The sequence below is a fragment of the Bombina bombina genome, chromosome 7 (assembly GCF_027579735.1).
Source record: "Bombina bombina isolate aBomBom1 chromosome 7, aBomBom1.pri, whole genome shotgun sequence".
Classification (NCBI taxonomy): domain Eukaryota; kingdom Metazoa; phylum Chordata; class Amphibia; order Anura; family Bombinatoridae; genus Bombina; species Bombina bombina.
This window is the reverse complement of record NC_069505.1, coordinates 283,607,106-283,633,518: the sequence shown is the minus strand read 5'-3', so window position 1 is coordinate 283,633,518 and position 26,413 is coordinate 283,607,106. Positions and strand designations below refer to the sequence as shown.

At 39.6% G+C, this 26,413-nt stretch overlaps 2 protein-coding genes across 6 annotated transcripts in view; one reads left to right on the top strand and one right to left on the bottom strand.

Moving 5' to 3' along the window:
- The window catches only part of IMPDH2 (inosine monophosphate dehydrogenase 2), a 37,030-nt gene extending 27,323 nt beyond the window's left edge, over positions 1-9,707 (top strand). For both annotated transcript variants that reach the window (XM_053720798.1, XM_053720797.1), the window contains 5 exons: positions 6,090-6,233; positions 6,492-6,636; positions 8,385-8,528; positions 9,242-9,325; positions 9,496-9,707. In XM_053720798.1, coding sequence (XP_053576773.1) covers positions 6,090-6,233; positions 6,492-6,636; positions 8,385-8,528; positions 9,242-9,325; positions 9,496-9,517 — 539 coding nt within the window. In that variant the 3' untranslated portion in view covers positions 9,518-9,707. The remainder of the gene's footprint in view (positions 1-6,089; positions 6,234-6,491; positions 6,637-8,384; positions 8,529-9,241; positions 9,326-9,495) is intronic.
- The window catches only part of NDUFAF3 (NADH:ubiquinone oxidoreductase complex assembly factor 3), a 34,404-nt gene continuing 17,690 nt past the window's right edge, over positions 9,700-26,413 (bottom strand). For all 4 annotated transcript variants that reach the window (XM_053720799.1, XM_053720801.1, XM_053720800.1 and 1 more), the window contains exons 5-6: positions 17,632-17,732; positions 9,700-9,972 (exon numbers count right to left, since the gene is read on the bottom strand). In XM_053720799.1, coding sequence (XP_053576774.1) covers positions 9,874-9,972; positions 17,632-17,732 — 200 coding nt within the window. In that variant the 3' untranslated portion in view covers positions 9,700-9,873. The remainder of the gene's footprint in view (positions 9,973-17,631; positions 17,733-26,413) is intronic.

Genomic DNA, 26,413 nt, shown 5'->3' with positions numbered 1-26,413 from the left:
ATTTACAATCCTGTCCTGGATTTAACATCCCTAGACATATTGATCGAGGTTCCCATAATGGGAACATTTCTCACTGACTTTTTTCCCTTAATCCAAGGGGTCAGTTTATGGCTATTATAGACATCATGGATTCTCATCTGCACATCCCTATAAACAGGGATTACTTTTAGTTCAGGTGATTCATATATCTGCAAAACTCTGCCAGTTTGCCATTCTGTGTGGTATACAATCTTGCTGGTAATCAGAACCAAGACATCTAGTGTATAATGTCCCTTTTAAAGGCATTGAGTTTGAACGCCTAGTTTGGGAACATAGATTTCTTTGATTTGGTCATTGAATCTTTAATGCAAGCAAGATTGGAAGACATATTTTGAGTGGTCTTCTTCCAGTGGGTTCTCTTGGTATTCTTTTTGGTTTCATAGAATCCTTCAATTTTCTCAGGATGGCCTTGACAAGGGTTTGTCCGCTAATTTCTAAATGGTAGAATTTCTGCTTTATCTCTTTTCATAGGAAGCTGGCTAAACTTCCTGAGGTACAGACTTTTTTTGTTCAGGCGTTGGTTAGAATTGGGCCTCTGATTTCTCCACCCTGGAATCTTAACTTACTTTTCTCTGTACTACAAGGTTCTTCTCTTGAACTATTGCATTCCATTTATATTCACTATTATCTCGGAAAGTACTCTATTAGCAATCTCATCAGCAAAAAGTGTTTCTGCATTGTCAACCTTGTTGCCATGTGAATCTACATTTCTCACTATTCACAAGGTGAAGGATATACTTTGTACTAAATATGAATTTCTTCCTAAGGAAAATGCCAATCAAGAGATGGTTGTTCCTTCATTTGTGTTCAGATCATGTTAACTCTAGGTAGTGGATATTACATCATTTAAATGTAGTAAACACTTTGGAGTTCTATCTCCAAGCGACTAAAAGTTTTCAGACAAACTTCTAGTTTTTTCCACTACGGAGTCTAATAAGGATCAGAAAGCTATTAAGGTGGCGTTGGCCTCTTGATTCATAAAAAGAGATTTAAGACTTTCTTGAATATGGGAAGGTCAGCTCTTTCTACAAGAGCAATTGCAACATCATGGGGGTTTTTCTGTTTGTTTTTTAAATTATGCATATTTTGGAACAGATTAGCAAAGCTGCAACATGTATTCTCTGCATACTTTTTTTTTTTTCAGGGTTTATCACTTTTGAGGTTTTGCTTTTTCACAAACAGCTTTTTGTTAGGAAAGTCCTTCAGGTCACAGTCTTGGCTAGATAAGAACTGGCAGAAAAATTGTCCCACCATTTCCATAACATAGACCATTGGCTTGGGTATTGATCCCATATGTTATGGAGGACTGTGGACCATAATCATTTTATAAAGAAAACAAAATTTATGCTTCCTTGCTAAATAATTTTCTTTTGGAATGATGGTCCACGGGCCTTGAACGTTTCAAAAGTTTGGGCGTCCGTTCTAATGACACCTCTATAGACCCTGCTTTGTCTTTCCTACTTAATGTTTCCTATTCTCTACTCAGCTATAAGTTAAACTAAGAAAGGGAGGTGGGAGGGATTTTAAACTGATATGGGTTCTTGACCTCCTAGTGGCGGGAACTATATACCATATGTTATGAAGGACTGTGGACCATCATTCCGAAAGAAAAGCATTTATTAGGCAAGCATATTTTTTTTTGTTTTATTGCTTAAAGGGACACTGAACCCAAATTTTTTCTTTCACGATTCAGAGCATGCAATTTTAAGAAAATTTCTAATTTACTCCTATTATCAATTTTTCTTCATTCTCTTGCTATCTTTATTTAAAAAGCAAGAATGTAAGTTTAGAATCCGGCCCATTTTTGGTTCACAACCTGGGATGTCCTTGCTGATTGGACAGCACCAATAAACAAATGCTGTCTAGAGTTCTGAACCACAAATTGTCCATCTTCTTGGCTTATATGCCTTCTTTTTCAAATAAAGATACCAAGAGAACGAAGAAAATTTTATAATAGGAGTAAATTAGAAAGTTGCTTAAAATTGCCTGCTCTATATGAATCACAAAAGAAAGAATTTGGGTTCAGTGTCCCTTTAATAGTGAGTGTGTTATGGAAGAGTGACAGCAGATCTACTCATGTGTAGGGTATAGGTGTATAAGCTGCCTCCACCCTGCTCCACAGCAACTGCACTGTTGCAAATGGTTTCTTTATTTCGGGTGGGGGTTCTACTGGGAGAGACCATCTCTTTATTGCTTGTATTTTGGCTATTAAAATGTTTGGTAATCAAATATTAACTGGTCACTGCCTGTCCACTTATTTCTATTCAGTTCCTGAAAATGCTGGTGTTGTGCAACATTTAATCATTCTTTTGTGTGTTATTTGCACTTGAAATACTAATCTGCATGTCTACTACACGGCGATAACCACCAATGTAGTCTGAGCCCATGTTGCTGAAAGAACACAAACCACGACTTTACTAGACGGATGACTTTGTGATGCTGTCAATACTTTAAGAAGATTTTAAGTGACATTAGTGTTGATCAACCATTCTGCAGAAATAGATTTCCCTCATTTGCTGGTTTCCCTTATTTTGGGTCCTCATCCAAGAACTAAATGCTTTTATATAATCTGCGCCCATTCACTCATGTGCTGGTATCTCGCTCTTCTGTGTGTGACGCAGAGCAGCTGGGTCTATCAGGAGCTCAGCATTGTGCCAGAGACTTATTACTGGATGCAGAGGAGCTAACATAAGATGCACTTTTTAGGTTTTACTTTCAGTGTAATTTGTGCAGTTAATTCTCCAGGGATTGTAGTTGTCACATGACAGAAATCTGTTAAAGGGTCAGTCGACTTCTCTCTCTTTTTAAACAATAAAAAGAACACCTTTTACTACCCATTCCCCAGCTTTGCACAATCAACATTGTTATATTAATAGTTTATAACCTCTGATTACCTGTTTCTAAGCCCCTGCAGGCTCCCCCTTATATCAGTTCATTTTATTACCTTTTTAAATCTTGCACTACAGGCAGACAGTGCTAGTTCATGTGTGCCATATAGATAATGTTGTACTCCTGTGCACTACAGCCAGACAGTGCTAGTTCATGTGTGCCATATAGATAATGTTGTACTCCTGTGCACTACAGCCAGACAGTGCTAGTTCATGTGTGCCATATAGATAATATTGTGCTCACTCCCATGGAGATTAATAATGGTTATACAAGAACCAGCACTGCTTGGCTAAAATGCACAATTGTAAAAAGCCCTGAGATAAGTTTGCAGGGCTTAGATACAAGGTAATCGCAGAGGAATAAAGTATATTAATATAACAGTGTTGGTTATGCAAAAATAGGGAATGGGTAATAAAGGGATTATCTGTCTTTTTAAACAATAACTGTTTTTAAGTAGACTGTCCCTTTTAAGTATTGATAAAATGGGGTCTGTAATGGGTTTGTACTTCCTCCTAGGTTTTCTTTATGGCTACATATAATTCTGATCTTTGTTGGTTCTGTAATGGTTTTGAGTGTTGTATATTGGTGGGAACAGTAGTTGTTGGTGTTTGGTGCCTATTCCTACGTTCTCCCTCCCTTGCCCTTTTCATTTTTTTTCACCTGCTCTCTGCGTGTATCTTTCTTCATGTTCTCGCCTCCCATTACCAAATATGTAGTAGTGCTTTTGTTCTCGCTGTTCTGATACCTGGACTCATTACAAAAGCATATTATGACCTTCAGAGATCAGATTGTCTTCCTGTGAGTCCTCCTTATGATTTAGTTTGTTTCATACAGGAAAACTCCACTCTGACATGATAGGTTTACAAATGGAATGTAATCAGCAAGTGCTGGTAGTCACAACATAAATCTCATTGTAAAGATTGTTGTTCCTAGCAGTCCGGTTTACAGCTGTGAGTGATCTGCTGAAAGCTATGTGTAAAGAAATCTCTGTTGATCTTTAGAATAGACTATGGCATATTTTATTTTTTCTTTCATGATTGAGTCAGAGCATACAATTTAAAAACAAATGTCCAATTTTGCTTCTTTCTCTTGGTCTCCTTTATTGAAGGAGCAGCAGTGCACTACTGGGAGCTAGCTTAACAGTACTTTCAGCCAATGATAACACAGAGAAAGATATTAGTGTGTGTATGCCACCAATCAGCAGGTAGCTTTAAGCTCATAAGTCTACCTTGATATGCTTTCAACAAAGAATACCAAATAAAATTTGATAATAGAAGTAAATTGGAAAGTTGTTTAAAATGGCATACTCTATCTGAATCATGAAAGAAAAATGAGGTTTAACCCCTGTACGTCCTCAGGGGTTTCAAGTGGTGGAATCTATCGTGATCGCTTTCAAGGTATTGCAGTGTTGCTTCGATCACTGCAATACCTTTTTTTTTTTTTTTTTTTCCCCCCACTGATGCAGAGAGAAACACTCTGTTGCCCCCCTCTCTGCATCGGCCAGTGATGGTGCTGATCGTTGGTGGGTGGGCGGTCCATCGCTGGAGTAATTCTGGTCGCTATTCCGGGAGTGATCAGAGGTAGGCGGGAGCGTGTCTGGTACAGTGCACATTGTCTAAGGGAAGGAGAGGGAGGAGTGAATAATTGTTGGTAAAGGGATCTGGGGGGGGTGCAGCTACACTAAGGAAAAATGGGGTTATAATAAATAAAATTAATAAATGAGCACATTTGATCAGAAATGGTGTACTGGCAGACAGCTGCCAGTACCTAAGATGGCCACAAATAGGAATAGGGGGAGCTTAAGAGGGCTGTTGGGGAGAGAATCGTGGAGGTTGTGGGGAACCTACACTGCAGAATCTCTCATATTTTAGTACTGGCAGACTTTCTGCCAGTACTTAAGATGGCGGTGACAAGTGTGGGGTGGTGGAAGAAAGAGCAGTTTGAAAGGGGTCAGGTAGGGATCAGGGTGTTGGAGGCTGATCTCGACACTAAAGCTAAAATTAACTCTACAAGCGCCCTAATTAACCCCTTCACTGCTGGGCATAGTAAAAGTGTTGTGCAGCCTTCTAATTACCAAAAAGTAATGCCAAATCCATAAAGGTCTGTTATTTCTGTACAAAGGGGATCCCAGAGAAGTATTTACAACCATTTGTGCCATAATTGCACAAGCTGTTTGTAAATAATTTCAGTGAGAAAGTGAACTATTGTTTTTATTTGATCGCATTTGGCGGTGAAATAGTGGCATGAAATATACCAAAATGGGCCTAGATCAATACTTTGGGGGTTGTCTACTAAAACAATGTATACATGTGAAGGGTTATTCAGGGATTCATGACAGATATCAGTGTTACAATGTAATTATCGCTAATTTAAAAAAAATAATGGTATCTTTAGAAAGTCCATTTAATGGCGAGAAAAGCAGCGATATATAATGTGTGGGTACAGTAAATGAGTAAGAGGAAAATTACAGCTAAACACAAACCGCAGAAATGTAAAAAAAATAGCCCTGGTTCTTAATGGTAAGAAAATTGAAAAATGGTCTGGTCACTAAGGGGTTCCCTTTTTAACTCTGCTTAAAGGCTAGTTATGGAGAATCTAGTCAAAATCAAAAAGCTCATCTGTGCACAAGAACAGCTGCTCACTAGGGGGAGTTTTGCATTGTAATGCCACTGAACTGGTAAATGTGCTTCTGGCTAAATATAGCAGCGGTTGTAGCATTACTTGTATTGGTTACAGGACATTAGATGATGAGGTATTGTGTGATTACTGGCTGAGCAGACACCTCTCTAGATGCATTCAGTGTTTCTTTTTAAATCTTTATAAAATAGCTCTTTAGTCTGCCTTGCAATGCCCCCCATTACAGTGCATGATGATATCGGTTTCTTGGGTTAAGGACTTGGACAAATACAAAGCTAAAATGAATGTCTGTATCACATTGGTACCTTTTTTTTTTTCTTGGTTATTTTAACACAGTATTTGTACTGGGAGACTTCCCTTGACCGTCCCTGTTAAATTCTGGCTGTTGATGGAAAAGTCAGCCCCTTTTTGTTGTAAATCTCATCAGTGTCTTGGAGTTTACAAACTTTATAGTGCAGAGCTTGTTGTGTTGTTTAACCTATAACAGCATGAGCGATCCTTATTTGTCTCCTCCCTCACTGCAGTGCTGGCGTGTGGCCGACCACAGGCTACAGCTGTATACAAAGTATCAGAGTACGCTCGGAGGTTTGGGGTCCCAGTAATTGCTGATGGGGGTATCCAGACAGTTGGACACATTGCAAAAGCTTTGGCCCTCGGTGCTTCCACAGGTGAGCAGTTTTATTAATCTTAAAACAACTTATAGGGTCATGTCATGTTTGTTGGTTACATTTATGTTGGGCATTTGCTTGCTCCTGTACCAGGTGTCTTAGGTCACACTGGCCCGTGTATAACATTTAAAAGAACCATAATAGAAAATTTAGAGGATTTATAATTATCTCAATGCCCCAATCTTATCTAGAAGTAACGTTTCTCGCCAACTGATTGTGAGCCACTTTAATATGACTTGGTGTTTATTTTTATTGCAGTCATGATGGGCTCCTTGTTGGCAGCAACTTCAGAAGCGCCAGGTGAATACTTCTTCTCGGATGGCATTCGGCTGAAGAAGTACCGTGGCATGGGCTCTCTGGACGCCATGGACAAGAATGTCAGTAGCCAGAAGCGTTACTTCAGGTCAGTACTTCACTACGAAGGAGGCAACAGATACAAAGATTCTGGGCCCGTGTTGGTTGCTACAAGCATAAGAGTGTTGTGTAGGAATCCTGTTTTTTTTTGTTTGTTTTTTTGCCAACACATTCCTGATCACATGATTTACTGTCATGGTATGTTTGTGCATTACTGATGGCTTTTTGTCGATACTGAGCCACAAAGCATGAGAGCAGGACAGACTATTTGCTGACCGCTCCGCTACGTATTCTGTTGCTTTGGAAGATCTGTGAGACCGGCAGTCGGGTTCCAGATCACAAGCTTCTGGTTATAGGGGGCAAAGCCATATTAAGGTTTCACATCAGTAGTTTGATTGAGAAAATCAGCATCCACCTAAGTATTAAAGGCCAGTGAAGTTGCAAACTGCCTTGTGGAATGTGCAGTAACCTTAAATGTGGCGTTTGAGGACTTATTGAACATTATGCACTAGGGCCAATCATGGTTGATATGTATAAAGTCAGTAGCCTGGCCTGTCCTACGATAGAATGATGCAGTCAAAGATAAGATTAGTCTGAGAATAACGTAGATGTCATTTTTAAAGTTTCATTAGTTGTTTAAAAAAACTTTACACTTATTTTGTCAATATTTAGTGTCTATAAAACAATGGGAGCTGCCATGTTGTAACTTAGGTTACCTTCTCTGCTGTGGTCAATTAGGGACAGTTATAAATAACTGAAAAGCTCACAATTTCAGAATGGAATTGCAGGTAAAGGGGAGAAAATAAATAATGAAACCATTGCAGAGTTTTTTTTATATATAATTTTATATTACCATCTCAAAAGGAATCTTTCAACATTATCATAGTCTCATGCTGCTTTCCACAGTGTGAATTATAAACCTCATAAAGTACCTGTCTTGCCACACCCGTGATAGACAGCGTTCTGTACAGCTCCAAGTCCTTATCAAACACATGTTGCAGCTTCATTCTGAGTAGTAATAGTTAACTCTTGACGTGCTGAAACTCTTAAGTCATGTGTGACCCCTTTTTTTATTTTTAAATTCTGTCCATGAATTCAAGAAAATGTTCCATGCTTTGTGTGTAGCAAAAGCTTTTAGTTTTGTTTTTTCCCCCCTCTTTTTAGGAGTCTGACATGTTAAATAAATACCTATTAGCAGATAATGAAGTGCAGGGGAAGATGCCTTCTGGCTAGCTCTTTACTAGACAACCAACTATATAGTGTAATCAACAGATTCAAATAAAAAATATAGCATGCTGCACTGATTGGGTTGATGGGTGAGCTGGCTTTTTGGGGTATTAGAATGATGCTTGCCTTACACAAGGTCTACATGCAGTGCTTGAGAAACTGCAGCCATAAATAAGGTCTTAGAGAGGCTCTAGGGCAGGGCTCAGCAACTTTGGGGGCCCGGATGTTTTGAACTACATTTCCCATGATGCTCAGGCACTCTTTAGGCTGACTGTGCATCATGGGAAATGTAGTTCCAAAACATCTGGGGACCCCAAGGTTGCTATAATCCCTGTTCAATGGCCAGAGGTCTGATGTGGGTGAGGTGCTTGCAGGACCTAGAACCTGATGTGGCTGTTGTAGGGTCAGGGGGTAAGCCCTGTTTAACCCTTTTGCTGCCCGTGACATGTATTACTGCTTTGAATTTCTTCTGTTAGGGTTTAACTTTTCAATTATTATTATTGTTACAATGATAACCTTCATTATGAGGTCATTTAGACTCTAAACTATGTTTTCTTTTGTTTCTTACAGTGAGGCGGATAAAATTAAAGTGGCTCAGGGTGTATCGGGTGCGGTACAGGACAAGGGATCCATTCACAAGTTTATTCCATATTTAATTGCTGGAATCCAGCACTCCTGCCAGGATATAGGTGCCAAAAGCTTAACGCAAGTCCGGTAAGGCTGCAGCGTCTGTACTTAATGTGACCATCTTGTAACTTATCTCTGCTACTAGATAAGAACAGGTTGCACCAGATGTAATGATTAGTATCCTGCTACATATCTGTACCAAATGTGTGAATGAAAACTAGCCTCGGAAAAACAACTGCAGCAAACAAGATGTTAATCTTCATCAAGATAAAGAAGAACCCTGTGCTTAGCAGGTGTTTTTGCCCCTTTAAGGGTTAAAGAAAGCCAAAAATGTTCTTTCAGATAGCAAATTCAATTTACTTCTATTAAATTTGCTTTGTTCTAAGTTGAGAGATTGTGATAGGTAGTGAGCATATGGCTGCAGCTCTACCTAACAGGAAATAGTGCTGCCATCTAGTGCTCTTCCTAATGTATAACCTTGTTGAAAAGCAGGAAGGTGAGTTCAAGAGTGTGCACGTGTCTGCAACAGAGGGGGATACAAAGGAAATTAAATGAAGAAATAGAAAAAGTTAATTGAAAAGTTGTTTAAAATTGTATGTTCTGTCTGTTACGTCCCTTTAATTAAGACGTAGTTTGAGTGAAGAATTCTCCAAATGCTAAAACCCCTGTAACTGACGACGGCTGCTGCTCTCACTTGGTACAGGATGTAGAATCTGTTTATAAATTAGTGAGATAATGAATGGAGGGTTAAACGGATTTGTATCCTACAACCATATTGTCTGAATGTCTGCTCTGTGCAGGTCCATGATGTATTCTGGGGAACTGAAGTTTGAGAAGAGGACGATGTCTGCACAAGTTGAAGGAGGCGTCCATGGGCTTCACTCGTGAGTACTGGCTGAGGGGGTCCTCAGATCTTGTGTGCTGGCTGTGGGGGAGAGGGGGTCCTCAGATCTTGTGTGCTGGCTGTGGGGGAGAGGGGGTCCTCAGATCTTGTGTACTTGCTGGGACCTTATCTTGTTGCCATCAAGTCACTATTTGCTTATCTTTACTCTAGGTATGAGAAGAGACTGTATTGATTGTACTAAAGCTGACACCTGCCATTGCACCTTCTGCCATTAAATCAGCTGATGCTGACACCTCCCACTGCGACTGTTCATGCTGCCAATGACTGCACACGTTCTAAGCAAACTGCTGTCTTATATGTCTGCCTGTTGTCCTGGGGCCCCAGAGGCTTGTTAACATTTTTATAATAAAACAGTTAAATAACCAGTGTCTTTTATTTACACGAAGATGAAGCTTTCAGTACATTCGCACAATGCAAGCCTGTGTTTAAAGGTGTTTATCGTCCATCATAAGCACACGTCAATCCTGTAGGGTCTGTGAAATAGTCTTCTGCCGTCAATAGGAGGAACTCAGGTTGTCACTGTGTGAGTTACCCATGGTCCTTCTCTGCGTGTGTGGGAGGAATGAGTCCTGCTGCTGTGAGCCGTCGTTCACTGGTTAAGAAGTTAAATGTAGCACAAGCATTTGCCTAGAGAGAGAGTAAGGCAAGTGTTAATCAGGCCTTTTATGTGTTTAGCAAGAAATAAACTAACGGCAGCAAACTCTAAAAGAGAAAAAGGATTTATTGCTGCTATCTGTTACCTAGGTAACCATACTAAAATTTATATACCAAAAAAAAAAAAAAACAGATCCAATAATGTATTTGCTTAACATTACAGTAAAAAGATAAAGTGAGAACATTGCTATAGGCTACCACCTATTGTGAGAACATTGCTATAAGCTACCACCTATTGTGAGAACATTGCTATAAGCTACCACCTATTGTGAGAACATTGCTATAAGCTACCCCCTATTGTGAGAACATTGCTATAAGCTACCACCTATTGTGAGAACATTGCTATAAGCTACCCCCTATTGTGAGAACATTGCTATAAGCTACCACCTATTGTGAGAAGATTGCTATAGGCTACCATCCTATTGTGAGAACATTGCTATAGGCTACCATCCTATTGTGAGAAGATTGCTATAGGCTACCATCCTATTGTGAGAACATTGCTATAAGCTACCATCCTATTGTGAGAACATTGCTATAAGCTACCATCCTATTGTGAGAACATTGCTATAAGCTACCATCCTATTGTGAGAACATTGCTATAAGCTACCATCCTATTGTGAGAACATTGCTATAAGCTACCACCTATTGTGAGAACATTGCTATAGGCTACCACCTATTGTGAGAACATTGCTATAAGCTACCACCTATTGTGAGAACATTGCTATAGGCTACCATCCTATTGTGAGAACATTGCTATAAGCTACCATCCTATTGTGAGAACATTGCTATAAGCTACCATCCTATTGTGAGAACATTGCTATAAGCTACCATCCTATTGTGAGAACATTGCTATAAGCTACCACCTATTGTGAGAACATTGCTATAGGCTACCACCTATTGTGAGAACATTGCTATAAGCTACCACCTATTGTGAGAACATTGCTATAGGCTACCATCCTATTGTGAGAACATTGCTATAAGCTACCATCCTATTGTGAGAACATTGCTATAAGCTACCATCCTATTGTGAGAACATTGCTATAAGCTACCATCCTATTGTGAGAACATTGCTATAGGCTACCATCCTATTGTGAGAACATTGCTATAGGCTACCATCCTATTGTGAGAACATTGCTATAAGCTACCATCCTATTGTGAGAACATTGCTATAGGCTACCATCCTATTGTGAGAACATTGCTATAGGCTACCATCCTATTGTGAGAACATTGCTATAAGCTACCACCTATTGTGAGAACATTGCTATAGGCTACCACCTATTGTGAGAACATTGCTATAAGCTACCACCTATTGTGAGAACATTGCTATAGGCTACCATCCTATTGTGAGAATAATGCTATAGGCTACCATCCTATTGTGAGAATAATGCTATAGGCTACCATCCTATTGTGAGAACATTGCTATAGGCTACCATCCTATTGTGAGAACATTGTTATAGGCTACCATCCTATTGTGAGAACATTGCTATAGGCTACCATCCTATTGTGAGAACATTGCTATAGGCTACCATCCTATTGTGAGAACATTGCTATAGGCTACCATCCTATTGTGAGAACAATGCTATAGGCTACCATCCTATTGTGAGAATAATGCTATAGGCTACCATCCTATTGTGAGAACATTGCTATAGGCTACCATCCTATTGTGAGAATAATGCTATAGGCTACCATCCTATTGTGAGAACAATGCTATAGGCTACCATCCTATTGTGAGAATAATGCTATAGGCTACCATCCTATTGTGAGAATAATGCTATAGGCTACCATCCTATTGTGAGAACATTGCTATAGGCTACCATCCTATTGTGAGAACATTGCTATAGGCTACCATCCTATTGTGAGAACATTGCTATAGGCTACCATCCTATTGTGAGAACATTGCTATTGGCTACCATCCTATTGTGAGAACATTGCTATAGGCTACCATCCTATTGTGAGAACATTGCTATAGGCTACCATCCTATTGTGAGAATAATGCTATAGGCTACCATCCTATTGTGAGAATAATGCTATAGGCTACCATCCTATTGTGAGAACATTGCTATAGGCTACCATCCTATTGTGAGAACATTGCTATAGGCTACCATCCTATTGTGAGAACATTGCTATAGGCTACCATCCTATTGTGAGAACATTGCTATAGGCTACCATCCTATTGTGAGAACATTGCTATTGGCTACCATCCTATTGTGAGAACATTGCTATAGGCTACCATCCTATTGTGAGAACATTGCTATAGGCTACCATCCTATTGTGAGAACATTGCTATAGGCTACCATCCTATTGTGAGAACATTGCTATAGGCTACCATCCTATTGTGAGAACATTGCTATAGGCTACCATCCTATTGTGAGAACATTGCTATAGGCTACCATCCTATTGTGAGAACATTGCTATAGGCTACCATCCTATTGTGAGAACATTGCTATAAGCTACCACCTATTGTGAGAACATTGCTATAGGCTACCACCTATTGTGAGAACATTGCTATAAGCTACCACCTATTGTGAGAACATTGCTATAGGCTACCATCCTATTGTGAGAATAATGCTATAGGCTACCATCCTATTGTGAGAATAATGCTATAGGCTACCATCCTATTGTGAGAACATTGCTATAGGCTACCATCCTATTGTGAGAACATTGTTATAGGCTACCATCCTATTGTGAGAACATTGCTATAGGCTACCATCCTATTGTGAGAACATTGCTATAGGCTACCATCCTATTGTGAGAACATTGCTATAGGCTACCATCCTATTGTGAGAACAATGCTATAGGCTACCATCCTATTGTGAGAATAATGCTATAGGCTACCATCCTATTGTGAGAACATTGCTATAGGCTACCATCCTATTGTGAGAATAATGCTATAGGCTACCATCCTATTGTGAGAACAATGCTATAGGCTACCATCCTATTGTGAGAATAATGCTATAGGCTACCATCCTATTGTGAGAATAATGCTATAGGCTACCATCCTATTGTGAGAACATTGCTATAGGCTACCATCCTATTGTGAGAACATTGCTATAGGCTACCATCCTATTGTGAGAACATTGCTATAGGCTACCATCCTATTGTGAGAACATTGCTATTGGCTACCATCCTATTGTGAGAACATTGCTATAGGCTACCATCCTATTGTGAGAACATTGCTATAGGCTACCATCCTATTGTGAGAATAATGCTATAGGCTACCATCCTATTGTGAGAATAATGCTATAGGCTACCATCCTATTGTGAGAACATTGCTATAGGCTACCATCCTATTGTGAGAACATTGCTATAGGCTACCATCCTATTGTGAGAACATTGCTATAGGCTACCATCCTATTGTGAGAACATTGCTATAGGCTACCATCCTATTGTGAGAACATTGCTATTGGCTACCATCCTATTGTGAGAACATTGCTATAGGCTACCATCCTATTGTGAGAACATTGCTATAGGCTACCATCCTATTGTGAGAACATTGCTATAGGCTACCATCCTATTGTGAGAACATTGCTATAGGCTACCATCCTATTGTGAGAACATTGCTATAGGCTACCATCCTATTGTGAGAACATTGCTATAGGCTACCACCCTATTGGCAAAGCTTAAACAATGTTTATTTCCCAGCACAAAATAAAATCAAAACACTTGCCCAGTTAAGACTTAAGGAACATGAAACCCAAAAATGTATTTAAAGAGACTTTAAACCCCATAAATGTATTTCATGATCCAGACAGAGAATACAATTTTAAACATTCCAATTTACTTCTATTATGTAACTTGCTTAATTCTTTAGATATCCTTTGTTGAAGAAATAGCAATGCACAGGGGTGAACCAACCAATCACATGAGGCATATATCTGCATCCACTAATCAGCAGCTACTAAGCCTATCTAGATATGCTTTTCAACAAAAGATATCAAGAGAATGAATCAAATTAGATAATAGGAGTATATTGAAAGGTTGTTTTAAATTGCATTCTCTATATGAATCATGAAAGAAATTTTTGCGGTTTCATGTCCCTTTAATGATTCAGACAGAGGTAAATTGGAAACTTTTTTTTTAAATGTTATGCTCTATTATCAAATTTGCTTCATTCTCATGTTATTCTTTGTTAGAGAGATAGGTAGGTAGCGTGCACGTGCCTGAAGCACTACATGACAGGAAATAGTGCTCTTGCTAATGTATAACATTGTTACAAAACTGTTGCCATATAGTGCTGCAGACACGTGCACGCTCCTGAACTTACAGCCTTGCTTTTCAACAAGAAAATGAAGAATATGATAATAGAAGTAAATTGGAAAGTTGCTTAAAGGGACACTGAACCCAAATGTTTTCTGTTATGATTGATAGAGCATGACATATTAAGCAACATTCTAATTTACTCCTATTATCAAATGTTCTTCCTTCTCTTGATATCTTTATTTGAAAAGTAAAAATGTAAGTTTAGATGCTGGCCCATTTATGGTTAACAACCTGGGTTGTTCTTGCTGAGTGGTGGATAAATTCACCCACCAATAAACAAGTGATGTCCAGGGTAAATTAGAAAGTTGCTGCTCTATCTGAATCATGAAAGAAAATTTTTTTAGGTTCAGTGTCCCTTTAAAATTATATGATCTATCTGAATCATGAAATAAAAACTTTGGGTTTTATGTCCCTTTAACGTCTGGCAGATGGTCAAGGACAAACCTCTTCATCAGGTGTAATGACGACTATATCAAGCCCCTGGCTGGTACTTATGCATATTGCAGCCCATCAAGTGTTAAACATAATTGACATTGTTCATATCCTATCACCGGACTCTTCTAATTAAAAATATCTCTATTATAAATGTATAGTTTAAGAACTTGTAATTATATTTCAAAGTATATAATTATAGTTTTACACAGACTAAGTTAATAACACTACTGAAATAGAGCCAATAATTAAAACATCTTTCATTCATGCGTAATAGCAATAAACATTCAAAATACACGTATAGCTTTCAGCCCAATCGGGCACCTTTTTAACCAATCAGTTATGTGTTAGTTCATCAGAAAACATCATGTGACCAATCACATGAGTTTGAGGAGTAACATTCTACTTTCTTGGTTGGCAAAACACAAATCGAACCAAGTGGCGTTACATAAAAAGCGCTCCCAAAGAGGTTCCTCTAACATCTCAAAACTATTTTATAAACCCCACAATCGCATCTTGTGAATAAACACGTTTTAAATGTAAACCTCTAATATAATTACATTCTAGATATCTATATCCTGTGCATGTTTGTTACATTTGTAGAGACGTACAGTATGTAAATAAATTGCAAAACCCAAAGTGACATAATCACATCATCTAAAACTGTAATACCACAATGATTGTGAGGTTATATTACATAACCAAGGTTGCCCAATTAAGTTTATTAGTTGTACCTGTGTGGCACGTGCCTAAATATATAAAAAGCGAAACCTGCATGTCAGTTTTTAATACAAGCATGTGTGCAATATACTTTTATCAGCACAAATGCTTCTAGTAAAACGTATTCCTGTTTTCCAGTGGCATATGTACATATGCTGTGAGTGCACCAGAGAGCTGCCAGTGCTGTGTATTGTGCCTATGAGGACTTAAAGGGACATAAACTACATTTTTCTTTCATGATTCAGAAAGAGTATACAATTTTAAACACAAATTAAATTTACTTCTGTTATTTAATTTGCTTCCTTCTCTTGTTATGCTTTGCTGAAAAGTTTACCTAGGTAAGATCAGGAGCAGCAAAGAACCTAGTAGGTTCTAGCTGCTGATTGGTAGCTGCTTATATATACACCAATTGTCATTTGCTCACCCATGTGTTCAGTTAGAAATCAGTAGTGCATTGATGCTCCTTCAATAAATGATAACAAGAGAATGAATCAAACGTGATAATAGAAGTAAATTGGAAAGTTGTTTAAAATTGTCTGTTCTACCTAAATCATGAAAGAACATTTTTGGGTTTCATGTCCCTTTAATTTGTGTCACACAAGCCACTGTTGACTCTCTAACAAGTGAGTAGGACTTGAATACTGATGCAGAGGCCCTCAGCATACGTGCACTGATTTGGAGTGTATAACACAAATGCTTCTATTTAAATATTAACGTGCACATTTTACTTTTGACCTTTAAAGAAATCTGCTAAGCCAGGGCACCTACAATTTTACATACAATATAAGACTTTTCATTTTGCTGATTAAAATTTTGAAAATGTGTATGGCTGAAAAAGATAGATAATCCCTTTATTACCCATTCCCTAGTTTTGCAAAACCAACACTGTTATATTAATATACTTTTTACCTCTGTGATTAACTTGTATCTAAGCCTCTGCAGACTGTCCCTTTATTTCAGTTCTTTTGACAGACTTGCATTTTAGCCAATCACTGCTGACTCATAAATAACTCCACGACAGTGAGTACAATGTTATCTATATGGCACACATGAACTAGCATTGTCTGGCTATGAAAAGCTAATAAAAAGCACTGAGATAAGAGGCAGCCTACAGGGAATTAGATGTTATAAAGTTTCTAACCCTTTCATTGCCAAGCCTTTTTTACACCAAATGTTGAGCTTTTTTTTGCCACCTACATTTAAACATTATTGGAAGTCTAATTTCAGTGAGTAACTCGCACAAAGGATATATTGGGGTTTTTTTTCAGCAGGCCTAGCAGATTCACAACACACCATTATTATATTTATATTCCATGGCATATGAGATAGCTACAGCACAACCTGTAAAAATATATATGTGTGTGTATAATTTGTGCATAGATTTTAGTAAATAATATTGAAAATGACCTAGTGACCACTGCTGTTACTGTAAATTGTTACCAAGGGCAGCCTCATGTGAAACAGGGGCCCATACAAGCTTTTGGGAGATATAATATAGATTAGAGGGCCCATTGTGCAGTAAAGAAATAAAAGCACTTTTTATCTTGCACATTGATCACCTGACTCTTAGAAAAAATATATATGAATTTTGTCTATATAGGAGGGTCAGGTCTACTATAAAATAAACTTTATTAGGGGTCTCTAGACATAATAGTTTTTGTTTTTTCATTCTGCATATAAACTATAATCCCTGTGTGTCTTATTTTTACTTTTATTTAAATGATTTTACTGCCCCAAGACCAGGCAAATCTCTTTCAAATGAGGGGTCTTGGATGTTTGTAGCTGCTATGAAGAGCCCCTTCATCTCCCTAGCAGCTACACTGAGCTTCCTGGTTCTTCCCCCCTTGTGACATCACCATATGCATACGTAGTGACGTCACCAGCATTCCCATGAAGCCTGGTAGTGCCACCCACCAGACCATTAACAGATCCCTGACCTGTAGTGCAGGGGATCGCTAAAAAAATTGTTTTATCTGCGATTCCCCTGCCTGATGAAGAGTGTTGAATGGTTAAACAAAATAAAAATCAAGTAAACAGTACCTTTAACATGTTTACTTTGTTCTCTTGGTTTTCTTTGTGGCAAAGCACATGGCTCATCAGATGTTCTCAGCTACCCCGAGCAGTGCTGCCTAACCCTTTGCCGGGATTAAACACGCAAGCAATAGTACTTATGGAACTTTTCTGGTTCTTTGAGTGCCATATAACTTCACCACTACTCACCGTGTCTTGTACTTCCACTGCCAGACCTTTCTGCCTCATGAACTTCAGGATGTTGGGATCCAACCTCTCCACCCGGTCTCCTGTACCTAGCACCAGGATTTCTACGAGAACAGAGCAACGTTACCCTTAAATAACCACATCCTCTGACAAACGCACATTTATTTACAGGCTGTGTACACTCTAAAGTACAGGCAGATGCAGCGATTGTGGGTGTTCAATATTACACAAGTTCATTTAAAGGGACACTAAACCCAATTTGTTTTCTTTCATGATTCAGACAGAGCAGCAATTTTACGTCACTTCCTAATTTACTCATCACTTTTCTTCGTTCTCTTGTGAACTTTATTTGAAAAAAAAAGCAGCAATCTAAGCTTAGGAGCCGGCCCATTTTTGGTTCAGCACCCTGGGTAGCCTTTGCTGATTGGTGGTTACATTTAGACACCAATCAGCAAGCGCTACCCAGGGTGCTGAACCAAAAATGGCCGGCTCCTAAACTTAGATTCTTGCTTTTTCATATAAACATTGCAAGAGAATGCAGACAGCAGAGGGGGTGTAAACGGGTGGGACCGCTGCACTACAGAAAAAAAAAATTTTGAGCAGCGGCAAAGGAGGTAGAGGGGATCCAAGTGGATTGGGATTTTGGCCCGTGTACACGGGAGAGGATATATATCTATATATCTCTATCTATATATACATACCAACAACGCAGAGTTGTGCACTAAATGAGTAAAATGAACTTTAAAGGGACAGTCTAGGCCAAAATAAACTTTCATGATTCAGATAGAGCATGTAATTTTTTTTTTTTATTTTTTTTTTAAATGTTTATTTAAATCCAGCAGAGTGTACAATCAAAATAAATTCAACCTTTTTATGCCACGCAGGGCCAGGTAAACCATATTTCAGGGAACCTCAAAAAACAGTTTAAAGCAATTGATTAGTTTTATCTTAATAAATTGATGGTCCTCTCAACATAAAGTTTGTACACTAAACTGGGGTCTTTTTATATTAATTAATAAACACAAAACAAAACATGACAAAAGGGAAGGAGAGAAAAAAAGAAAAAAAAAACCACCCCTCCCGCGTCAGAACCCACTCCAATCTTTACCAAGCACCCAGGAGGACCAGTTCCGAATTCCTAAAGGGGAATATAAGGTCGTGCATTTCTGTGTCTTGTAGTGACTTGATGAAAGCAGACCATTTGCTAAAGAATCGTCTGATATCTAGATCATTGTCTAAGTTGGTATCCCTTTGTTCTAAAAGGCATTGTTTTTTTCAAGCAATTCTTTATCTCTGGGATAGATGGTATTGCCCTCATCTTCCATCTTTTAAAGATAAGATATCTAGTTGCCAAGATAGATAAAAATATCAATTTGTCCTCTGGGTTATGATCCCCATGACCAAAAACAATCAGTGACTGTGTAAGACCCGGATGGGAGATCCTGAGGGTTTTGTTGATCCAGTACTCCAATTTATACCAGAGGTGTCTTATTCTGGGGCAACTCCAAATCATATGTATTATGTCTGCTGCGGGGAATGAGCACTTTGGACATTTATTAAAACTAGCATAGTGGATTTTGTCGCCTTTTTTGGGGGTGAAGTATGCATTGTGGAGAAGTTTAATGTGCATCTCGCGCCATGTAGCTGAGAGAGAGACCTGGGCCACTTTGCAAATTGAGCTTTGAATGATTTTTGTATCAATAGTTAGTTGTGGTAGTAGCTTATTCCATAAAGCAGTAATTTTCTCTAGCTCTACATCGCCCTTACCTGATTTAAGTAGCTGATAACATGGGGAGATGGACCTAATGCCGTTTTTAAACAGAGTGATCCAGCCTTCCAGTTTTCCCATACTCCAGTTCCTGCCTGTCTCCTTCACTAGTTCGAGTAGGAAATGTCTAACTTGTAGGAATGCAAAGAATTCCTTGTTATTGATGTGGAACTCTGCTTTTAACTCGTCGAAGGATTTGACAATGTTCCTTTCTGAGTCCCAGAGTTGTGTGACCCTACTCAGGCCTAAGTCTTGCCACTTCCTAAAGATTCCTGAACTAACTCCTGCGGGGAATTTCGGATTTCCCTGTATTGGGAGATAATGAGAGATTTTCCCATTTAGAGATAGTAGGTTGCCTATTCTCCACCAGGCCCTTAGTGGATTAAAGATAGATTTGAATCTTTTGATTCTGCCTGGTAGTTGTTTTGGTGTGCAGTGAGCCAGCGCTATCAACTGATACGGGCTGCACATATTCTCTTCTAGGGGCTGATTCGTGACATAGTTGCTCTGGGATATCCAGTCGGCCACCACACGAGCTAAAAAGGCATAATTGTAGGATCGAATATCTGGCAGTGCAAGGCCACCACTCTCTTTTGGTAAAAAAAGTTTGTTTAAAGATATTCTGGGTCTTTTTTCCTGCCAGAGAAATTTGCTGAGTGAGCCATTAAGGCATCGGATGTCTTTCTCCAAGAGAGTTAATGGAACGTTCTGAAGCACATATAGGAGTTTTGGGAGCAAAATCATTTTAAATAAGGCGATCCGTCCGGATAAAGACAGCGGAAGAGATTGCCAGTTTTTAAGTTTCTCCCTGATCATTACAAAAATCGGGGAGAAATTAAGATTATACATGTCTCCCTGAGATGAAGAAATTAAGATTCCAAGGTATTTAAGAGATGTTTTAGAGACAGTAAAGGGGATATCATGAGGAGAGTCTTTGTTTTGTCTCAGCCATAGCAGTTCTGATTTTGTTTCATTGATCTTATAGCCCGAGAAAGACCCAAACTGGGTAGTGATGTTTAGCAATTTAGGGATGCTGGATTTGGTGTCTGAAAGGTATAACAAAAGATCATCCGCGTATAGGGCAATTTTTATAGCTTGCTTCCCCACCTTAGTACCTGGAAGTTGTTGCCTAATCATAATTGCTAGTGGTTCAATTGAGATGTCGAAGAGAAGGGGGGACAGGGGACACCCCTGGCGCGTTCCTCTTTCAAGAGTTATCTGTGAAGAAGCTATAGAATTGACAATCAGGGTGGCGTGTGGTTCTTTATAGAGATTCATAATAAATTCAAGAAATTTACCCTTGAAGCCAAAATTTGTTAGAGATGAAAAAAGATGGTCAAAATGTATCGAGTCAAATGCTTTCTCTGCATCGATCGAAACAATAGCCAAGTCAGGTGTCACCCCCTCCCCCCCTCCCTCCGACATCTCCAATTTTCCAAAATACTCCGTGACAAGCATGGCCTCTCTGATTTTAGCTGAGGAGTTTCGGCCCCTAAGAAACCCCGCCTGATCAGGGTGTATTACCATGGTGAGTGGTGCTTGTAGGCGTTCGGCAAGAATAGAACAGAAAATCTTATAGTCTCCATTCAGGAGAGCTATGGGCCTATATGATTCTTTGAGGGAGGGATCTTTCCCTCCCTTCAAAATTAAGACAGTATTAGATGAAGAGAAAGAGGCGGCCACCTGGTCACCTTTGATATACATACTGTTATATAAATTGTTGAGGTAGGGGGAAATCTCAGAGTTCAGAATTTTATAAAATTCGTTTGGGAGACCGTCTGGTCCGGGTGATTTGTTATTAGCAAGATCCACAATTGTTTTGTTTATCTCTGATTCGGTAATTGGTGCATTTAGGGAATTGACCATTTCCATTGATATTTTTGGGCAAGATATTCGGCTCCAGAATTGGGATGCCTGAGGGATATCTGAGCCCCTACTTAGATAAAGATTCTGAAAGTAGCTGGAAAAAGCTTTTGCTATCGCTTCTGGTTTGTCAAGAAGAGTACCATCCTCTTGAATACTTTCAATGAGAGATGTTTTCTTTTCCCTTCTCACCAGATTTGCCAATAGTTTGCCGGATTTATTACCGAATCTATAGATTCTGGCTTGAAGTCTAAGTTCTCTCTGCGTTTCCTGGAAGATTGTAAATGTATCTCTTGTATTTTTGGCCCGAATGTATTTTGCCCAGTGTCTAGGTGACTTTTCAAGTAGATAGGAGTTGTATGAGTTAATTACTGAACTGGTAATTTCTTTCTCCCTTTGTCGTATTTTCCTGAATCTTTCCGCACTATAAGCTATAATTTCGCCCCTGAGGACTGCCTTAGCCGCCTCCCAGAAAACCAGGGGCGAGCCTATGTAACCCTGATTATGATGAAGATAGTCCGAAAATTTGAGTTTAAGCCAGTTCTTAAACTTCACATCATTCGCGAGATATGAGGGAAATGAGAAACGTGTGGATCTCTTATTGTAGCAGCTAGTCTTCACCTCAAGCGAGATGGGGCCATGGTCCGAAAGAAAGATAGGAGACAGGCCTGCTTTGACTTCTGACAGTCTTATTCTGTCACTGATGAGGAAAAGATCAATTCTGGACATCGTTTTGTGCGCTTTGGACAGGCAGGTGAAATCTCTGACATCGGGGTTTTGAAGCCTCCAGATATCTCTTATTGCTAGATTATGCATGATTGATTTTATTAATTTGGCATCTAAATTGTCCCGTTTTTGTTTAGGGGGCTTACCAGTAGTTCTGAGTCTGTTTATTGGGCATTGTGGAGACATATTGAAATCGCCATCTAATATTAAGTGTCCCTCCTGTACAGAGAGAATTTTAGCCTGGATCTTATGCCAGAAGCTAGGGTCTAATTTATTAGGGGCGTATACATTGCACAAAGTATAAATTGTTTTGTGGATTTTAGCTTTGATTATTACAAATCTCCCATCAGGGTCTATGTCACTGTGGAAAACCGCTTGGCCAATTTTCTTCCCAATCAGGATCGCCACCCCTCTCTTCCTCCGCTCTCCCGGGGAAAAGAAAATTTCTTTCACCCATGTTGATTTGAGTTTCTGAGATTCTTCTGTTAGATGTGTTTCCTGCAAAAATGCTATATCAACCCCCAATTTCCTCAGGTGTGTTAAAATGGCCTTTCTTTTAATTGGAGTGGAGATCCCACCCACATTCCATGAAATTAGTTTAAAACTTGCCATAGATTTTTAGCTGGGTATCCGAGTGTGACTGGCGCGGGTGGGAGGGGGGAAGAGAAAAAAAAAAAAAAAAAAAAAAACACCCCTGGAGGGCTTAAAACCCCATCTATCATTGCTTTCCTAAGATGAGAGATCCTGCTCATGATAAAAAAAAAAAAAAAAAAAAGAAAAGAAGAAGAAAAAAGAAAAAGCAGCGGAAGGTAGAGCCTTTTTTAGCCTGGTGGGTATGTGCCTAAGTTGTTGAAATCTTTCAAGTGTTGTTCTACTTCTTGAAGAGTATTGAAAATATATGTATTCTCAGCTTCTTTGATTTTAAGTTTTGCAGGATAGATAATAGTGGCTTGGTAGCCCTGTTGGATCAGTTTTGTACACATGGGGGCTAGCATCCTCCTTTTGGATGATGTCTCGGCTGAAAAATCTTGAAAAAGGAGGATTTTCGATTCTCCAATGGTGATAGGCTGGTTCTTACGATAGAATTGCATCAGAGTAACCTTATCTTGAAAATTTAAGAGTTTTGCGATTACTGGTCTAGGTTTATGATTGCCTTTATTGTCCACCCAGGGTCTACCAAGCCTGTGTGCCCTTTCTACTACTATCGGGGGGAAGTTAGGTGGGAGTTTAAGAAGCTGAGGCAAGCGCTCAGAAATGAAAGTTTAAGTCCTCATGGCTTTTATCCTTGGGTACTCCTATCAGGCGTATATTATTTCTGCGGGCACGGTTCTCGATATCCTCGAGTTTAGCCTGAATTGCGGTCAGAGAGTGTTTAGTTGAATCTAAATAGGTGTTATGTGATGTGGTGAGATCTTCAAGATCTGACACTCTCTGCTCAATTTCGTTGATTCTGCCTGCAAACTGTCTGATTTCCTGAGATAGAAGAGTGATGTCCTGTCTAATCTCTAACTTTAATGCGTCAAAATTAGGAGCTAATGCTTCCGTTATTTTGGTGACCAAAGTTTGCATGTCTGATATTTCAGTTAGAGGGGATGTAATGGAACGTGGTTCTTGTGATTCAGCTAGGGTTGCTATATTGTTCTTTGCTCTCCTGTCTCTATGTTTTGCAGCTATAACTGGCGAGGGAGTCTTGGCGTGTAGGTGAAGAAATTTGTCCATGTGACACTTCAATAAATAAGAAGGGGGGAATCGTGTTGAAAAAGGTTTGTCCAATTCTAAAAATAAGGGGAAAAAAAGTGAGGAAGGGGAGTGGGAGAACTGTGAAGGAATGTGGGGGTTGTACGTGCTCTACTTTTAGCCTGGTTCCAGTTTAGTGAGATAAAGGAAAAAAGATAAGTGCAGATGAAAACCGCCAGAATCCAGGAATCAGGGAGTGGTTTAAGGCTCGCTCGCCAGGGCTTATATGGATAAATTAAAGATACTAGAAGAAAGAACCACTAATTTTAAGCAGGATCACTCCTTTTGAGTGTTACTTATTATTTTTGGTCTATTGTCTGTACCTGTACCCCTATGTCTTGGGTGATCTTACTGAAAAATATCAGACTCTGTGTGTTGTCTAGTCTTGTTTACAGTGAGCAGATTGTCACGAGATAAAGATTGTTTTTAGATCAGTTATTTAATTAAAAATTCGCCAGGCGTGACCAAGTGGTCCTAGTAAATGGTACCAGAGGCATGAGAGCTGGGCAGCTCTTATATAGCACGAGCTGCAGTGAGGACCGATTTGAAATATAGATAACAACAACAGTAAAAAAAAAAAAAAGGGTGATAACGATAAGGAGAAGAGAAAAGAAAAACCCTGTTTAGCTTATAACATTAAGCATTGAATCTGTTTTCTTACATTTCAGAACAAAAGTAACAGGGGGAGAGGAAACTCAGGAGTGAGAGCGACCAATAAGCCACTCAATATTTCATTTTATGTATATAGCGATAGCTCCTAAGGAGTTTAGTTTATATTAGACTATAATGTAATAATGTCTAAGAAGTAGGTTTAATAGATCGTTGTAAATCAGATAATTTGAGTTACTTGTGGCTATTTTAGCCTGCGGTGTAGTGACCCTGAATAATTGCAGCTATGTTCTGGAAGACACCATTCAGTATATATGTTCTATCTCCTACCCCCTTGTCCTAGAGAAGTAGCTTCAGTAAGCCTGGGGATTTATATGAGTTCAATATATTTACAACTTTTTGCGTATTTAGAGCCTTAATCCTTCCACCCCTCTATATAACAAACTCTTGCAGTGCATTAAGGCTTAACTCTTTACAGTTATTTAGTTGGTTATACAAATGTATGAGCTTTCAAAAATGGTTTAGGTCCTGATTTGAATCTCCGGGTATTTTAAGGGTACTTTAAGAACTTCTCGCTCCTTTACCAGTTCCAGGGCCAGACCCTGTCAGTCCTTGTGTGTATGCTTCCTCTATTCCCACCAGGTGTCAATAACAGCCGTGAAAAAAAGAAGAGGAAGACACGGGATGTGCCAGCACTAGAGTACCTGTTTAGAAACTTACCCCCCCCTTTGCGCGTTATCCAGCCGCCCCAGTGGTCCGTCGTCGGCTCAGATGTTCCAGTAGGGAGCCCGGCTCCAGAGCAGGCAGGGCCAGGCCTCCTCCTTTGTTCTATCTGGTCCAGCGGGCAGCGTCAGTGCCTTCCGCAAATCATCGGCACCGGAGGAGACAGCAACACCAGCCTGTGCAGCAGAGCAGTCTGTAAGGGTGCCCCCGGGCCGAATTCCTACTCCGTGCTTAGGTCCCGCAGCACCGGTGGGGGAGGGAGGGGGGAGCAAGGAGGGGCCGATCTACGGGCTGTCGAAGGGGCCGCAGAAGTGCAAGATGCAGCAACAGGACGCCAGTGGGGCCGCTACAGAGCGGCTGGTGAATCCGTGGTTCAGCAAGACATCAACAGGGCCGTGACAGTAGGTCAGATAGCAAGGTAAGATGTCAGCGAGGCTACAGCAGTGCAGGAAGCGCACGTTTACAGCAGAAGGGAAAAAAACGCCAACAAAGTCACTGCAGTGCAGCACACTTAGAAAGTGGACTATCCAGTAGTTTAAAGTTGGTTGTCGCTGGCGCACAGGGGGAGTTTAGCCTGTTATATCAGCAAAGGTGTCCTTTTTGCAGGTAAACAGGGTTCCAGAGACTTGGGTGGGTTTAGATGTAGCAAGCGATGTTCAGGTCTGACAAAAGAGCAGGTGTAATAAATACTTATTTTTATAACAAAAGTCCAGGTAGATGGAGATCACAGAGGCCAGTGGAATGTTGGGCCACTGGCGTGGGTTCCGGAACAGATTTTAGTTGACTGTCCATTCACTTGTATTAGCCCAGAGTCATGGATCTAAGGGCTGGGCGCATAAAATTTACCGCCAGCAGGTATGGGACTGGAGCTGTTGCTTGGGCTACACCTGTGCAGCACACCTGTGTAGCTCCACCTCCACCGGAACCCAGAGCATTCCATTTTCTATAACATACAGAGCATGTAATTTTAAACAATTTTCCAATTTACTTTTATCACCAATATTGCTTTGTTCTCTTGGTATTCTTAGTTGAAAGCTTAACCTAGGAGGTTCATATGCTAATTTCTTAGACCTTGAAACCCACCTCTTTCAGAATGCATTTTAACAGTTTCTCACCACTAGAGGGTGTTAGTTCACGTATTTCATATAGATAAAACTGTGCTCGTGCACGAGAAGTTATCTGGGAGCAGGCACCGATTGGCTAAACTGCAAGTCTGTCAAAAGAACTTAAAAAAGGGGCAGTTTGCAGAGGCTTAGATACAAGATAATCACAGAGGTTAAAAGTATATTATTATAACTGTGTTGGTTATGCAAAACTGGGAAATGGGTAATAAAGGGATTATCTTTCTTTTTAAACAAA